We start from the raw sequence: 18,340 nt of genomic DNA, 5'->3' as shown, positions 1-18,340 counted from the left end.
GAGGAGAATGCCTAGGGGTCTTTAGGGAATGGCAATTAGGGGGAGTGGGGGAGTTTTTGTTTGCGTGTGATTGGATATAATTCAGAGTTAGAGGATTTTAGAGAAGAAAAGTTATCCAGAAATGGCATCAGGGATCAGGGAGGAAACTTACTTTATCTCCTGGCCCAGTAGAATGGAGAACATGGGACGCAGAACAGCTATCAGCTGAGAATTCTCTGGAAAGTGGTGTCCTAGGGTGAGAAGCAGATTTCAGAGAAGAGAAGGAAGATACGAGCATCATGATGATACCTGACCATGAATTTCAGAGGGCGCAGAGGAAAGGTTTTGGAAGTAAGAAATGGCAGAGACAGGCTCAGAAAAGAGCAGTGTGTCGAGGGAATGAAGGAATCCGTGGGATTCCTGGCTTCCTGTGGGGTCTGATGGACCAGGAGTGAAGAATGCTGTGAGCTAAGGGCAGGAGAGGTGAAGCTGTGAGTGTGAGGACCTGAGAAGGTGTGGAGGCTCTGTTGGGGTACATACCATTTCTTATTTTCCATGGTTGTATAGAGGATGAAATAGGCACAGTTTTTGTTTTGAGTCAGAAAGAGCTCTGGGGGCAAGAAAGAGCTCTGGGAATTTTCCCTTGTGGAAGTGGAAATTTAGAATGACTAAGTGACTTGTCCAAGATCTATAGCCAGCTGAATTCCATCCCAGGGTGTCTGATTTCAAGTTTGGTGTTATTTGACTATTACAGCTAGTTTTCTAGTGCTGTTTATGTTCCTTGTTTCTTTCTCTGTTGTGATCCTCTTGGACAACCTCATTTCTTTCTAAGAACTATGTCTCTTGTTGACATTGAAGATAGAAAAATGTATAGAGTACAGGGTTAAATAGGTCTTGTTTCACCCATCACTTTAACCCACTGAGCCACCCAGGCGCCCCACACCCATCACTTTGAATATACCTTCAGTTCATTCAGACCTTGTTGTCTTCTCATTTCTTCTGATAGCTAAATATTATGCTTTGAGATTATTTATTTATTTTTATTAACATATAATGTGTTATTTGTTTCAGGGGTACAGGTCTGTGAATCATCAGTCTTAAAGAATTCTCAGCATTATGCTTGTGATTATTTTTAAAGATCTTATTGTGATGATCTAGGTTTATTTCAGTTTTGGAAATGGGTTTTTTATTTTTTGCCGTTGTATCTGTTTTGTCTTAGGTTTTACTTCATCGACTTGCAAGTTTTCATCGAGTTTGGAGTTTTCCACCCAATGAAAATACAGGAAAGGAAGTGACCTGTCTGGCATGGAGACCAGATGGCAAACGTAATATAAGAATCTTTGAAAATACGTTGTTGTTATTATTATTCCCCCAAAAATTCTTTTGTAAAGAAAGCTTATTTCTGGAAAGCATGTATTGTTCTTACTATATTCTTATTACTTACTACATATAGTTTATTTATTACTAAATATCTTAGTAAGTATACTAAATATACTTACTAAATATCAGTTTGGAAACTTTGCTTTTTGGAAGCTTTAAAGTGTTTTCATAGAGATGAGGTTAATTTTGCTGTGTTGTTCTCTAAAATGAAATTTGACTTCTTGGCAAAGGTAAAGCTAAAATCAAATCTGATGGAATGTGCAAAATACTTAGGCTTTGCTCTTGACGCTATCTTGTCCTTCCATGATAGCCCAAGCTCCAGCTACATTCACTAGTCCGTTCAGTACCGTTGTGGTCTTTTCTCCCCAAAATGTACGTTAGCATTAAATGTGTGGCTCATAAATATTCTCTTAGCATGACTGCTTAGCTCACCTGAAGACTATCAGCTCTGACCCCATCCCTTCCTCTTTCTCCTCTAATGTTTATTTTGTAGCTTCTTACAGCTTTGACGACTGAACTCTGCTTCCACCTGTTGTTTTTACAATGGCAGTCATAATTTGAGCTGCTGTACACATAGAGTCAGTACAGTAAAATGCTATAAATTACACAGGTTGAAATTCATCTCTTATCATTGGTGCTTTGAGAAAAAAAAGCTGAATCGTTTTTGTAAAATGATATGTACTCCTTATTGCCTGTTTTTTTTCTGGTAAATATAAATGAGTAGGGAAAAACATGCTGAAAGCCTCAACTACCTGTTCATATTCATTTTGTTCAGCTCTCGTTCTTTTAGTAAAAAAAAGGGGGAGCATATGTGTAAAATTAGAGGACTTTTATAAGTAACATCATGAGATCTTGCACTATTCATCCCTAACCAGATGAAGTTTTTAATCATTAAAAAATATGCCTTGTGTTTTTGGACAGTGAAATAAGGTTTTTTAAGCAATGATTATTTCAAGATTGCCTTAAATTGTTTGAGGAAGAGGAGATGTGGATTGCCTCACATCTTGTAAAACTGTGTGTCTTGATGTACTGTGAAATGCATAGCTTCCTACTTAGAAATTCTTAAATTTGATGTGTTAGGAAGATATTAGTGACATATGTGGAGAAACTATACTAGATAATTCAGCCACAGTGAAAGGAGGAAGCCTCATCAGCATTTGATAGTCTCGTTTCCCATTAAGGGTTAGAGACAGAAGGGGACACTAAACCTTCTAAGAACCAAGCAGATGGAATCGCTTCTTAACATTTTAGGCTTGTTCACTAGACCAGCGTCTCTTGGTGATAGGATATTGTTGTTTGTCTGTTGAGACCTATTCTGTGTCTTCTTCTGGGAAGCAGGGCTCCAGTCCAGAGGCTTTGATGTATGAGATGCATAAGACATTAAGTACAGTACACTAGGAAGTAGTAGGTCACTCACAAGACTTTAAGCCTTTGAAAATAAGCTTGGATAACAGCGTAAGTACATGTAAAGATATCTTTCTGTATTTAAAAATGTTATTGGAAGGAAGGATTTTTAGGTTAAGTAATTTCTGTGATTATGATGCATTTAAAATAGTAAAACCGGGCAAGAAGTGAAATAGCCATTTTGTTTTCTCGAATGTTTACAGTAATTTGTCCTGATCGTCTCTTCTTGTTTCAGTTTTGGCGTTTGCTCTTGCTGACACCAAGAAAATTGTTCTGTGCGATGTAGAGAAACCTGAAAGCTTGCACTCCTTCTCTGTGGAGGCCCCAGTGTCTTGTATGCATTGGATGGAAGTGACTGCAGAAAGCAGGTAAAGGAGTAGAAGGAGGAACTCCAGCAGCCACAGTGGACAGTTGTGCACTTGCCGGGACTAAAACAGACCCTTGGGAGGATCTGAGTATTGAGCCTGGGCACACTGCATTTCACTTTGGATTTTCAGTTTATCAAGATAAGATTTTGTAATGCTTTGTTAGGTTTTTTTTTCTTCTGAAAAAAAAAAAAAAAAAATTTTTTTTTTTCTTTATTGGAGCAATAATGCCTGAAAAGCTAAGATTTTTCTTTACTTTTAGTAGTTATGTCAGTGATTTGTACTTTATTATTTATTTATTTTTCCTTAACTTAAATTTTAGGTAGTTAGCAGTGCAATATTGGTTTCTGGAGTAGAATTCAGTGGTTCGTCACTTAAATACAGTGCCCAGTGCTCATCACAAGTGGCCACCTTCATGCCCGTCACCCATTTAGCCCATCCCCTGTCTGCCTCCCTCCATCAGCCCTCGGTTTATTCTCTATTGTTTAGAGTTTTTTATTGCTTATTTCTCTCCTTTTTTTCTTTTCCTCCCTTCCTGTGCATTTTTTTTTTTTTAAATTCTACATGAGTGAGATCCTATGGTAGTGATTTGTACTTTCAAGTAATAGAAATTAAAATCATTGATTAACAAGTTGAGGTTCTTTTTGCCGCCAATTTCTTTTGGAGCTCGGGTTTTTTTTGCATCTTAGTAAATATCCTCAGAATATAGAAAGTGCTAAGTTAAGCACTCTGGGGGTTTTGTTTTGTTTTGGTTTGGTTTTTTGTCTTAAGATTTCATTTATTTGAGAAAGAGAGTGAGTGAGCACGAGTAGGGGGAAGGGCTGAGGGAGATGGAGAAGGAGACCCCCCACTGATGTTTGACTCCATCCTAAGACCCTGATCGTGACCTGAACTGAAGGCAGATGGACCACCCAGGCACCCCTGAGCGCTTTGTTTTGATGCTGAATGAGCTCTTTCTGTGTCTGTGGTCCTGATAGCTTGCTGGTCTCATGAAAATAACTGCCTTAGTCTGCATTCAAGTCATATACCAGGTTTGCAGTCAAGATGGCTTAAAGGATGAGTTTGTTTAGCTAATACTGAAAATAAAAGGTTTTCTTGTTTGTTTGTTTTTAGGAAGTGTGATAATTTTCTTACCAATAGTTTTTCCTTTCTAATAAAGTGTTAAGTTAATTTCAAATTAACTAAGGAGGAGTCTATAATAAGAATACTAAGGATCTCACCTGGTGTTTGAAATTCACTATAGATAAAACATTTATCTATAATTGATGTATCATCAGATAATCCAGGGTTGCAAGTAGCCATGTGAATTTATCAATGCTTAGAGGAGCAGAGTATACCGTGTCATTTCTGTCCCATTCCAGGTACCTGCTAAGTGTATTCCTAATATACTTTCTGCCAATAGTTGAGAAATAAAATGTGGAGATTCCAGGATCTCTCAGGACACTAGTTTGTGTTTTAAATGGGAAAAAAATGCATGCCAAGTTGCCACTTTTTCACCTTTTCACTCATTACCACCCTTATTTGGAAGTAGAATTGAGAAACAGGAACAAGCAAGACTATTTCAGAATGCGTGGTGCCGTCTTAGATACCTGTCAGGTTGTCAAATCCCAAATGCGTATAAGCCATAGAACCCACAGTTAAATGAGGTAATAACTGCAGTATTCTTTAAAATCCATTCATCCTTGGTACTCATATATGTTAGTGTTGGTTCTCAGAGTTAAAAAAATCATAAATTCTTGGGGCACCTGGGTGGCCCAGTTGGGTAAATGTCTGCCTTCAGCTCAGGTCATGATGCCTGGGTCCAGGGATCAAGCCCCATGTTGGCCTCCTTGCTCATTGACAAGTCTGTTACCCCCTTTTCCTCTGCCCTCCCCCCACCACCTCCTGCTCATGTGTTCTCTCTCTCTCTCTCTCATTTTCTGTCTCTCAAAATCTTAAAAAGGAAAAATTCTAAATTCTTAGTATCTCATACTGAATACATAGAGAAAATTGTTTATTAGTATTTTTCCTCTAAGTAAAGTGGCTGGGTTTTTTTCCCCCCGGAAACAAAGCCCCTCATAAAGGAAGAATTTCCTATTTTTCTCTTTGTTGTTTGTGATTGTTACAATGACTGTTTTATAATAGTAAAATATGTGTGGCATCTGTTTACTTGATAATGTATATATAATATATAAAACTGGGCAATTTTTTAAAAAGTACTTTTTAATGGAAAGACAAAATCTTTGGTATTTTTGTAATGCCTCTTTGTTTTTCTTTTCAGTGTTCTAACATCCTTTTATAATGCTGAGGATGAATCAAATCTTCTCTTACCTAAACTGCCCACCCTGCCAAAAAAGTATGTATCAGTTTAATTTTATTGGAATCCATCTTGCAGATTTCTCTTTCCCTTAGCTTTATTTTTTTGAAAAAAGATTTATTTGATAGAGCGAGCGAGCACAAGTAGGCAGAGAGGCAGGCGGGGAGGGGGGAGCAGGCTCCCTGCTGAGCAGAGAGCCCCATGGGGGACTGGATCCCAGGACCCTGAGATTATGACCTAAGCCAAAGGCAGAGACTTAACCCACTGAGCCACCCAAGTGCCCCTTTCCTTTACCTTTAAACATTGCGATGATTTTCTCATGTGTTTTGAAAAATATATTGTTACTGCTTTTTACACTAGTCTCTGTTTTTCTCTAGTTACAGCAACACCTCAAAAATTTTTAGGTAAGATATGTCTTTTTTGTTTTCAGGTAAAAGAATCTTTTATTAGTTGAAAGATGTAGTTGAAAGGTAACCCAGTTGTTTTTATATTTTAGTGAAGAAAACTCTGATGAAATTATTAAGCTTTTGGGAGACGTCAGGTAAATCTTGCCAATATCTTAAATAACAAGTCTAACTTCTTAACATTGATGTTTGGTATTTGAGACAGAGTTCAGAGTTTCAAGGGCAGTTCCTTTATGTGTTATGTTATTTCCCTGCTGACAAACACCACTGAATAATATACAGACATTAGTGTCTATTATTTACTTGTTTTTATTGTATGGTCTTTTAAATATGAAGTATTTACTTGTTTTTGTTGTATAGTCTTTTAAATATGAAGTAAAGGAAGATGTTACTAGAATTTCTAAAATTTAAATTTAAATATTCCAGATTTTTTAAGCCCTTTTAATGCATTTAGCATCAGAGCCATGATATCACTGATGGCGCTTTGCTCAGCTGGAAAAAAGATTGTGTTATTTAGAGTATATAAATACAGTAGTTGTTAAAATACTGTATCCTTATTTTACTATAAACTGATGTTTTTTAGGTGACAGCAAATTTATGTTTCTTTGAGAAAAAGAAGCAGCCCACTGTGATTGAATATTGAGTATTTGTGAATTTGTTTGGGGCTTGTTCCCCTGCAGGGGAGCCTTAGCATGCAGATTATCTGAGAGCAAGAATAATTTATATCTTAGTTTAAGAATTTGGTCTTTTCTGTTGTCCTCAGCTTGTTACATTCCTTTTAATTAGGCTTAATATTCTTGTCCTCGGAGGAAGCTCTGGATTTATTGAGCTTTATGCATATGGAATGTTCAAAATTGCTCGAGTCACAGGGGTACGTTTTCCTTTAAAATTTTCACATCATTTCTCTTAGACTATACCACCTAGAATATACCAGCTAACTGATTTATGGGGGGGGGGGGAGGAGGAAAGCATTAGTTTTTTTTTTTTTTTCTCACTTTCAATTTATGGAGTTATTCATTTTTAAAAAGTTAGGATAATTTTCTTACTAAGATAAAATAGTGGTGATAATGATATCTGTGAAGCTCAGGTACTATTAGTGGAAATAGTCAACTTTTTCTTAACAAGAAGATTGATACAGGATACACTTGATTCTGACTCAGTGTCTTTCTAGCCTGTAGTCAGGGCGAGAGCTGCAGTTTGTGACTGGAACGTGAAGGAACATCATGAGAAGCACTCTTCTACTCAGCACCAGATCTGTGCTGGTTGCTTAGTTTTGGTCTTCTCCACAGCTTTTCGGTCCTATTCTCACCATTTCTGAGGGGGGAGAAATATTGTGGACTCTCCAGTACTTGATTTGGTTCCCCTTATGGAGGGGTGTGTGTCCATGAGGGGTGTGGACTGGGGGGACACACATCTTCCCTCTCTTGAACGTGTGGAACGCGTCAGGCTTTTGTGGTTTTGCTTCGGAGAGTTCCATTAGTTTTTGATGCCTGTATCGTAAGCAGGTGCAGACTAGCAGTGATACTAAATGGACCAGAGGATTTGATTGTCTTACAGATCGTTGGTACTTGCCTTGCATTGTGTTTATCCAGTGATTTGAAGTCATTATCAGTGGTCACAGAGGTTTCTGCTGGCGCTGCTTCAGAGGTCTCATACTTCCAGGTAAGTGTGAAAACCTGGTAGCTGCAGACAGTAAAGATCTATATATTTTTTAAAGATTTTTTTTATTTATTTGACCGACAGAGATCACAGTAGGCAGAGAGGCAGGCAGTTGGGGGTGAGGCAGGGTCTCTGCTGAGCAGAGAGCCAGATAGGGGGCTCAATCCCAGGATCCTGGGATCATGACCTGAGCTCAAGGCAGAAACTTTAACACACTGAGCCACCCGGGTGCCTCAGTAAATATATTTTTTTAAGGTTTTATAGTTTTTATTATTCTTATCTTTGGATTCTAATGGTTATTAAAACAAAGCAAAAAAACAAACTTGGAGCTTCTAAATCTCATGTATAGAATCTTACTCTAGTGAACACTTCATTATTCCCAGAGTCCAGTATAGTTTTCATAAAAACAATGTTTTGATAGTTTATTAATGACCATGATAATTGGTTGCTATATCAGTCTGTCTTTGTATCAAGTATTTTTTTTTTTTTTTAAGATTTATTTATTTGAAAGAGATAGTATGAGCAGGGGGAGAGGGAGAGGGAGAGAGACTCCCAAGCAGATTCTGTGCGGAGCGCAAAGCCTGTCATGGGACCCCATCTCACCACCCAGGAGATCATGACCTGAGCTGAAGCCAGGGGTCAGACATGTAACCGACCAAGCCACCTAGGCACCCCTGTATCAAGTGTGTTCTTTGGACTCTGATCCTAGGGGCACCTGGGTGGGTCTTTTGGTTAAGCATCTGCCTTCAGCTTAAGTCCTTCAGGGTCCTGAGATTGAGCCCTGCATCAGGCTCCCTGCTCAGGGGAGAGCCTGCTTTTCCCTCTCCCTGCTATCTACCTGGTTGTGTCCCCTCTCTCTGTCAAATAAATAAATTATTCTAAAAAAAAAAAAAAAAACGGGACTCTGATCCTAATACAAATAAAAACTAATACAGATCAGTTGTTTAATATGTGCGAAGTACTGAGTAGTTTAGTATAATTCATTTGAATCTTATTATCCCCATTTTATAGATAAGTAGAAACTGCAGAACTTGCTCGACATCACTCACATGGAAATGATGCTGGGCAGTATGGCTCCAGAGTCCGTGCTCATCACCAGCATGTTGCCTCTTGTGTCAGATGATCATTTAACGTTGGGAAAAGCTTTGTTCTGTGCTGTTTATATGGAAGCCATGTGGGCTCCTATAGAGTATTTAGGTTATAGCCTTGACTTTAAGAAAGTCTTCCCTAGATAGGTGTGTGTGTGTGTTTCTTTTTTTTTTAAAGATTTTATTTTTAAGTAATCTCTATACCCAACAGAGGGCTCAAACTCACAACCCCAAGATCGAGTTGCGCTCTACCAACTGAGCCAGGTGCCCCTTCCCTAGATTTTCATGCCAGATAACCCTGCTGCTTAGCCTAAGGATGCACAAATTCTAAGCAAAAATAGAACAAAAAGATGCATTGTGCACTCTATCTGATGATTTCCAGTATTTGTTGTTGTATTCAGAGCACCAGGGAGCTCTTAACTTCCTAATTGCCCAGAATAGTTGGTCACATTTGCACTTCAGCTTTGGGTTCTGTGAAAATATGATTTCTAGAATTGCATTTGGTGCTGTAATAAAAAGATTTGCTATTTCTTTGAAGTTTGGCATGGATATTTTGTTAAATAATAGCTTTTTAAAGATACAATTTTTATTTCATTGTAATGGATAATGTAACTTGTGTTTATCAGTAGCATATAGTTCTTTAAAAACTTTTTATGTATATTTGTAATCATTTCTTAATTTTAGCATAATAGTGTTACAAAATAGATTGTATTTATCTAGCTTTGGAGATGGCACTGCAAACCTAGAGAGGGTTGATCTGTGCACAGGTGAACATGTCAGATTAGAAAATCCTAAAGTTCTGTTCTGTTAGTCTTCAAAGTAGTAGGCTCAAAGATAGCAGAATTCAGACATGGTCTTTCTGACACATACTTAGACCTTGACTTTAACTCTTTAAATTGTAGGATTTCTTTTTTTTAGAGCTGGGACTGATTTATCTTTAAAAGAAGTGTGTGTGTGTGTGTGTGTGTGATTGTAACTCACTTTATTTTGATTTTACAGCTTGAAACCAATCTACTGTACTCTTTCTTACCTGAAGTAACTAGGATGGCTAGAAAGTTTACTCACATTTCTGCACTTTTACAGGTATTTCTTTGTTTTATGTGAATATTTACTCTTAAGTTTCTCACAGTCTATAAATAAAAGACTTACAAATTTCATTCTGTAAAGCTGTCTGTGGTATAAATGTCTGTTCCGATAATCTTATAATGTCTGTTAACAAGAAAAAGGAATTTAATTGAAAATCTATTCCCACCAGAAAAGAAAAAAGTAGTTCAGATCTTTTAAAAATACTCCCCTAAGTGAAATAACATTTTGGAATTTTAAAAGTCTTACTGCAAATCAAGCATTATGGAAAACAACCATTATGTCAGTTCACTCATATGTGTAAAAACCCACCCCAAATTAGCTGATTCCGCAAGTCTGAGTTTGGGTTGGGTTCAGCTAGAAGGTTCTGTCAATCCGGGCCAGGTTCAGCTCATCTCAGCCGAGCCTGGTCAAGCATCATTGGCTAGCTGGCTGTTCTGAGTGTCCCTCAGCAGTGGTGGCTCCCCACGTGACATGTCCCAGCAGGCTAGCCCAGGCTTGTTCGTGAAGTGGCAGCCACAGCAGGGGTGTCAGGAGTGCAAGTGGGAACATGCAGAGCCTTTGGAGGCCTTGGACTCGGTGTCCCTTCTGCTGTGTGTTGGTCACAGCACGATATAAGACCAGCCCAGATTCAGGGACTGGGGAGGCCGAGTCTGCATCTGGATAGAGGAGCTACAAAGAACTGTGGCTTTTCTCTTTCAGTCTCCCACAGTCCCTGACATGTCAAAGATTTCTGGATGGTGTCTTTTTAAGGATTTTGTTTGAAAATTGAATAGCTGACTCAACCAGCATTTTGACAGTCAGTGTACATGAAACATATATATAAGCTGGAGGATGTCTGTTTTACCAGATAAAAACTTAATTTCAGAATGTTTGCTGGTTAAGTGGTTATTAAGCATTAGCTGTGGTCTTCTCTTTCACAGGCTGAGTGGAAAATGATTGAAAGTGAATTCTGGATTTCTTTGAGATAGTTGGCAGGAAGAAGCATATATTACTTAGCACATTGATTTAACATAGGTTTTTTTGTTTATTTTTACTATTCTGATTATTTTGTTTCCTTCTTGTTAATAGTATATAAATTTGTCATTAACATGTATGTGTGAAGCATGGGAAGAAATACTGATGCAGATGGATTCTCGTCTCACCAAGTTTGTGCAGGTAATGTTTGTGAAGTTTCCCCTGGATGGAGTGAAAGCAGGCATGCTGTGCTGCTTTCATTTCATTTCATTGACTTCATGAGCTCCCTGGTGGATACTGGTCGGGTTTGTAAAAGGTGAAGGTTAAGCTTTCAGATGGCTCGATCTGACCTCGCACTGTTTCCCCAGAGAGAAAAGGCTCTCCTCGCATCGGGACAACCTAGGTGGGGACAGGTCTGTGAAGTGGAGCTGGTGGGGAGTGGGGAGTCAGGACAGGTACTGGAAGAGCTGACTGGCTACTTGCCATGAACTGATAGATAATCAGTTTAAATAAGGATTTGAAAGAAGGTTAAGGAAAAGCAAGGGATTCATGCTCCTGTAGTTTTAATTTTGAATTGTACATGTAGTTATAATTTTAAAAATACATATCATGATGTTATCCATTTTTTCTAGGAGAAGAGCACAACCACTTCTGTGCAGGATGAATTCATGCACTTGCTGTTATGGGGGAAAGCAAGGTAGTGAACTCATACTAGGTGCTCTTGTGTTTTCTTCCTTTTTTACAGTGTTTTTTTTTTGTTGTTGTTGTTTTTTAATAATTCGTGTTTGTTGTAAAAAAAAAAATAGAAAATTCTGGTACATAAGAATAAAAAATAGTATTGATTTTCCTATTCATCTTTTGTAAATGTAATCATTTACTGTGGCTATAATATATGTATGTATTTCTGCATGTGTAAAAAAATTTCCAATTTTTTATGGTCCCATCAGTTTTCTCCTTTATGGTATCTGCCTTAGTGTTATTCTTAAAAAGACCTTTCCCATCTTAAGTGTATTCAAAGATTGATCTGTATTTTCTTTGAGAGTTTTTGTTATAGTTTATGTTTTATTCCATCTGCATGTTCCAGATGTGATTTATTTGGTTATATGCTATGGAAGATTTAACTTCTTCTTTTCTGAAGGTTTAGATAATTGCCCAGCATAATTTACTGACTATTACACTTTCTCCTTATGGATTTGAAATGCCATTTTAGCATTTGGTATGTCTTAAGTATACTTTAGTCTATTTCTGGACTTTATTGTTTTCTGTTTTCTGTCTGTTCCTTAAGTCTTAATTTTTGTTGGAGTTTCTTTTTGTTTGTTTAAAAATGTTTTTTTTACTTTTAAAATGTAAAAGTTTTAAGTGATGGATTTACATTTTGAATAGGAAAGACTAAAAATACTTTCTTTTTCATTGTAGTGCTGAACTTCAGACCCTCTTAATGAACCAGTTAACAGTAAAGGTACAGTTAAATTATTTTTGTTTTTAAATGGCTATGTGCACTTTCTTGAATTTTTTTTTTTTTTTTTTTTTTTTTTTTTTTAGAGCAGCATGCAGTGTCTTACTTATATGCTAAATATATTTTTTTCTCTTACTTAGGGCTTAAAGAAACTTGGTCAGTCTATAGAGTCATCATATTCCAGTATACAAAAATTGGTTATAAGTCACTTACAGAGGTATGAAGGTGATGTTGAGTTTTTGGTGTTGTGTCTGTATGTACTTGGTGTCGGTGTTCTTCATCAGCTGTCATTCTCTTTTAGCCTTTTCTAGCTAAAATTGTTGCATTGGCACTTGAAGGGAATCTTGGAGTGCCCGAGATATAAAGAGTCAATAATGGTACATTTTGAAATAATTTTCAAACATCTTTTCACTGGAGTAGGCTCTCTGGGTTTTTTTTTTCCTCAGCCAGACAGCCAGTATATGTCTTTTGAAAAGACATATACCCTTTTTTTTTTTCTTTTAAAGATTTTACTTATTTGTCAGAGAGCGCACAAGCAGGGGGAGCTGCAGGCAGAGGGAGAAGCAGGCTCCCCACGGAACAAGGAGCCCAATGCAGAGCTCGATCCCAGGACACTGGGATCATGACCTGGGCTAAAGGCAGACACTTAACCCACTGAGCCACCCAGGCATCCCCATATACCCTTTTTTGATCAAGGAAATTATGTTTATCATTTTACAGTTTATAAAACATGATACGTGTTTTTACATTTAACACTTTTGCAAGGTGTTGATTATGATTATCCTCCTTTCACGCAAAAAGAAACTGAAATCCAAACTGGCCTGAACTTACTAAGTGTCACAGCCAGACTCTGATCTTCAGGTCTCATGCTACTTCTATCCACAGCTCCCTCGTGAAGCAGTTTGCATGTGGCTGCTCAGTGTTTGACTTAAATTTCGATATATCCCTTTATGCTGAGTTCCCTAGCCCCTACTGCATCACCTCAGCCTTGGATCACTGCAGTAGCCTTTGGCCTGGCTTCCAGTCCACAAATAGATTTGTGCCCCTCAAATAAATTCTCAGAACAGATCTGATCATGTTACTCTTCCTTAAAAACTTCCAGCGCCTTCCTATTGCTCTCAGGACCAAGACGTTTTCATGGTCTTTAACACACCTGCCTCTCTGCTTCATGCACACTGGTGGACTTACCAGACTTGACATTTTTTCTTCCTACCCAGGGCTTTTGTGCATTCATCTTGCCTTCTGGAACACTCCCACCCTGCTCTTCACTTGAACCCCTTAACTCAAATCTCACTTGTTCCAAGAGGCTTTCCCTAATTCCTCAGATTAGGTCAGGTTATTCCATTACACCTATACTGGTGTGCATTTCCTTCCAGGCACTTATGATAGTGGGAATGATATTTTGTCCGATTGTGGTCATGAGTGTCCTTTCCCCATGACACTGTCAGTGCTGTAAGGATCCTTTTGTTTTGGTCACTGCTGTGTCTCCAGTATGTAGCACAGTGCTGACTTAAAGTTAGAGATTATACATGTTTGTTGAATGTTAAATACATATCTTTTGGGTGAATAGGATGACCATCCGACTGTCTTCAAGGTGCCAGGTCTAACTGTAGAACATAATGTGATCTCGTAAGATTAAATCTTGCAGTTGTGTATTCATCTCCATCGTCAGAATGGCCAGATGGTTCTGTTAGAGTTTTTAGAGAAAAGTTTGAGAAATGATCATTTCTCATGGAAAGAAAATGGTTACTTTCAGTTTTTATTTCTGAAAATTTGGAAATGTTTAGGCGAGGTCGTAGCTATCTGCCACCTTGATGATGGTAATGATAATAACTTATTTCTGCTCTGTTTTGATAGCGGTTCCGAGTCTTTATTATACCATTTGAGTGAACTGAAAGGAATGGCTTCATGGAAGCAAAAATATGAACCTCTTGGGCTAGATGCTGCAGGAATTGAAGGTAGTAATTTAGTTTTTTGGTAGAGTACATTAAACACACTTTACTTAATGGACAAATGATACTTATTTATTTCCCTTTAGATGCTATTACTGCTGTGGGTTCTTTCATACTCAAGGCAAATGAACTTCTTCAGTAAGTATTGGGGATACCTGGAATCATTGACATGAGAATATTTTATCTTATAAGCAAGAACACAGCAAATTGTCATGATTTTTTTAAAATTGATTTTATAAGTTTTTATCAAAGTTATCACCTTTACATGATTAAAACAAGCCAATAACATAGCTGTCTTATCAGTTAAAGCGGTATCGTATTCTCCCGCCTGTCCTCATTCCAGTCCCCTCTCCAGGGGGATTCCTTGAACTCCTGTAACTGTTTCTGTTTTTAGTTCTTACCTCCATACCTCTAAATTGTATAACTATACTGCAATTATTTTATTTATCCAGTTTTAGAAATTCTTTGTTTCATTTTTCCTAGTCGTTGTTTTCTCTTTTCTTGTGTTGTTTGCCTTTTTTATATCCTTAGATTCTTCCCCTGTCTCCAAGGCAGGATCACACCCTGGAACCCCCTCCCTCCCTGACATTTCTCCTCCAGCCTTCCCTCCCTCACGCTGGTCTGGATGTGCTATTGTAGCTGCTGCAGCAGTCTGCCAGGCAGGCATTTCGGTGCTTTCTTGGGTTAGGTCCAGACATCACGATCGCCTTTGCTTCTTGCTTCCTTTCATCACTTTGTTGGGAAACATCTCCAGTAACTTGCTCAGGAAGTAGTTATGCAATGATAAACTCTATGTCTTTTCTCCTACCTTCACGCTTTATTATTGATGGTTTCCAATGGGTATAGGATGATGAAGGGGAAATCATTTTCTCAGAGAACTTTGAAAGTATTGCTGTATGATATGCTGGTCTTTCTGTCGCTGTTGGAAGGTCTGGTGCTTCTGATTCTCATCCCTCTATAGGGTTTTTTTTGTTTGTTTTTCATCTCTCAAAGCTTCATTCTTTATCCTTGATATGTTGAAATTTCATAGTAGTGATTTTAGATGTGAGTCTTTTCATTGTGCTGGTAATAAGAAAATATTTGAACCTGAATTCTACTGTGTTACTATTTTAGTAATCTTCTTTTCTCTTTCTCCTCCTCTTGTTTTTTTGTTTTGTTTTGTTTTTTTAATTAGATTTTTTTGTTCTAGAAACTTGGTTGGTCAGATACTAGGCCGTGAACTGACCTGTATCTTCTGTTTTTCTTCACGTAATTCTCAAAACTGTTTCTTTTCTATTTCCTGAGAAATTTTCTTGACTGAATTATGCAACATTGTCATTCATCGTGGACCTTTATTGAGTACTTAACTATATTTTAAACATTATTCTAGATGCTGAGGGTATAGCAGTGAACAAAACTGATAAAATCTATATGGGTCTTATATTCTAATGTGGTGAGATAGACAATAAAGAAATGAATGATGAAAATACCTAGCAAGACAGATAAGTGTCAGGAGTGGTGAGAAAAATCAAGCACGGAAGGGAGACCTTTAACATGTGATTTATATAGGGCAGACCTCACCAAGATGATGATGTTGGAAGGAGTGAGTCATCGATATTTGGTAAAAGAGATAGCAAGTATGAAGGCGCTGAGTTTGGAGCATACCTCAGGAGCCACTCTAGCTGAAGTGAATGGAACAGAGTGTGAGAGAGGATGAGCTGAGAGAGCTCATGGAGGATAGGCCACGTTGTGTAGCGCCTATAGGCAGTTGGAAGGACTTTGGCTTTTACTCTGGATCTAAGAAGAAGCAATTAAGGTTATGAAGTGACAGGATATGACTTAGGTTTTTAAAAGATCCTCTTGTTCATTGCTTAGTTTTGAGAGTAAATTAAAAGAGGGCAAGGACAGAAGCCAAGAGAGAAATGGTGGTTACAATCCGAAGAGGTCAGAATCTGGGTGCATTTTCAAAGTAGAAATAACAGGATTCGCTAAATGAGTGTGTGAATGGTAAAATAAAAGAGTTATTGATAATTATGAATTTAGGGTCTGAGCATCTGGAAAAGTAGGATTGACATTTACTAAAATGTGGAAAACTAGGGAGAGAATATATAAATTATATATATGTATCTTGTGTTCCTCAATTTGGGTTTATCTGGTATTTTTACAATTAGATTTAGGTTATACATCCCTGGCCAGAATATACATAACTGGTAGAATGTCCTTCTCAAGATGTCACATCCAGAGGCAAATGATGTCTGTCTGCTTCTCCTTAGTGGCGTGAATTTTGATGACCTGATGAATGTGTCAGCTGTATTAAATTTGAAATGTCTGTTAGATACCCTCATGGGTATCTGTCCAAGAAATTGTTAATCATATTAGACTAATATTCAAGGGAAGGATCCAGGCTGGAGATGGTAGTTTGAGAGCCATCAACACATTGGTGTTATCTTGAGCCATGAGGCTAGATGAGGTAGTCTGTGTGCTTAGAGAAGAGGACAGATCTGAAGACAGTGATGAGCATTCCAACATTTAGAAAGGGTATTGATAGGGAGCTAGCAAAGGAAACTAAAGAGGTAGAAAGACCAGGAGAGTGGGTGGGTGTCCTATAGGCTAAGCAATGGAAACATCGTAAAAAGGAATGAGGAATCAGTTGTCAGATGCTGCTAAGTCAGGTAAGATGAAGACCAAGAATAGAACAGATAATCAGAGTATTACTAGAAATGATTATTGGTGACCTTGATCAGAGCCATGTCATGGAGTCATGGAGCCATTGGGATGCAGAATGAGAGCAGATGCAAAGAAGACAGCAAGTATCCTCTCTTGAGTAGTTTTGTTGTGAACAGAATGCCCAGTGGTTGCAAACAGTTGGGTTTTTCTGTCTTACGACGGGAGAAGTTAGAGCATATTGATATGTGATGGGGTATTCTGGAAGGGAAACAGTTGATGATGGCAGAGAGAGGAGAGGATTGATGGAGTAAGAGTATGGGAGGGGAGGGCCATGTGGTGCATGTGGGGAATGGTCTGGAAAGATAGAGGGCCATGTGCGCATGGGGGGAATGGTCTGGAAAGATAGCATATCTATAATTACAGGAGAGAAGGCTGTGTAAAGGGTCACAGACGCTAATATCTGGGCACATGGAGGCTTGGGGAGGTTCCCTTCCAACTGTTCTTACTGTCTTAATGAGATAGGTAATGTTCTGTCAGCTGGAGGTAAGAGTGGGGAGGTGGTTTAAGAATAAAGGAAAAGGGGGCGCCTGGGTGGCTCAGTGGGTTAAAGCCTCTGCCTTCGGCTCAGGTCATGATTTCAGGGTCCTGGGATTGAGCCCTGCATCGGGCTCTCTGCTCAGCCGGGAGCCTGCTTCCTCCTCTTTCTCTCTGCCTGCCTCTCTGCCTACTTGTGATCTCTGTCTGTCAAATAAATAAATCTTTAAAAAAAAAAAAAAAAAAAGATAAAGGAAAAGGTGTGAGCCAGTTGCCTTCAGGGAAGTGGGAGAAAGAACGAGTAGGTGAAACAGGCAGATGCTGCTGGTGCTGAGGGTCACTTGGGGAGCCCTTTTGAGAATGTAGAAGTGCCCCAGGTCAGCGTGGCTGCTGGCTTTTCTCCAGCCGGGGTCAGCCAAGTGTGCCGGGGCACAGGGCAGGTGAGCACTTAGATTTGCTAGGCTTGGTGACCAAAGCGAAGCCAAAGTGGGGCCAGGGAATTAAAGCGAGGGCACGATTCAAATGAACCTTGAATTGGAGCTGTTTTGGGGGGAAAAGTGGGAACACAGTGTGAGTAAGAAACAGGGAGGAGAGGTGGGGGAACCAGTAGGTGGTAGTTAGGGAGACAAAAGCTGGGGTGCTGAAGAGAGGTCCCTGGGAAGACCGGTGGTTGTTGGTGAGTGGCATGCTTGATGTTGGGAGTCAGAGGGTTCAAGTTGGTAGTGAAGGGGTGTGGGCTGTCAGCTTTGGAATTAGTAGTCAGGATGAGTGGAGGACTTGACCGTTACCTGAACTGTCACATTGAATTCTTTATCATAGCAGTCCTTGTCTTTCAATTTCCAAACCTGTTTTCTTATTTCTTTAATCATTTTTCAAAGCTGTGTTCTTGCTTTGTAGATGACATCTTCTTAAATCTCTGAGGACGTTAATTAGATATTTTTATAAGCCTGCCGTTCCCTGAATGATCTCCACTTCCCGGGTCACTTATCTGTTTGTTTTGGTCTCGTTGCCAGCTTTCTTCAGATACCCGATGCTCCAGTGTTTACTCATGTTTCTTCGTGAGGTGATTTGAAGCTGCTTGAAATCTGTGTGGACAGGGCAGCAGAAAGCTGGCTTTGGCACTCGGGCAGGCATGTA

At 38.8% G+C, this 18,340-nt stretch overlaps 1 protein-coding gene across 1 annotated transcript in view; it reads left to right on the top strand.

Moving 5' to 3' along the window:
* Positions 1-18,340, top strand: part of ANAPC4 (anaphase promoting complex subunit 4) — a 36,787-nt gene that overhangs the window by 2,072 nt on the left and 16,375 nt on the right. The window contains exons 3-16 of the mRNA XM_082729117.1: positions 1,199-1,304; positions 2,999-3,131; positions 5,389-5,463; positions 5,802-5,828; positions 5,921-5,965; positions 6,615-6,699; positions 7,386-7,490; positions 9,575-9,658; positions 10,730-10,816; positions 11,248-11,312; positions 12,032-12,074; positions 12,212-12,288; positions 13,929-14,029; positions 14,110-14,161. Of these exons, the coding sequence (XP_082585243.1) occupies positions 1,199-1,304; positions 2,999-3,131; positions 5,389-5,463; positions 5,802-5,828; positions 5,921-5,965; positions 6,615-6,699; positions 7,386-7,490; positions 9,575-9,658; positions 10,730-10,816; positions 11,248-11,312; positions 12,032-12,074; positions 12,212-12,288; positions 13,929-14,029; positions 14,110-14,161 (1,085 nt within the window). The remainder of the gene's footprint in view (positions 1-1,198; positions 1,305-2,998; positions 3,132-5,388; positions 5,464-5,801; positions 5,829-5,920; positions 5,966-6,614; positions 6,700-7,385; positions 7,491-9,574; positions 9,659-10,729; positions 10,817-11,247; positions 11,313-12,031; positions 12,075-12,211; positions 12,289-13,928; positions 14,030-14,109; positions 14,162-18,340) is intronic.

Source organism: Mustela nivalis, assembly GCF_964662115.1.
Source record: "Mustela nivalis genome assembly, chromosome: 4".
Taxonomy (NCBI): Eukaryota; Metazoa; Chordata; class Mammalia; order Carnivora; family Mustelidae; genus Mustela; species Mustela nivalis.
This window is presented reverse-complemented; position numbering and strand designations above follow the sequence as displayed.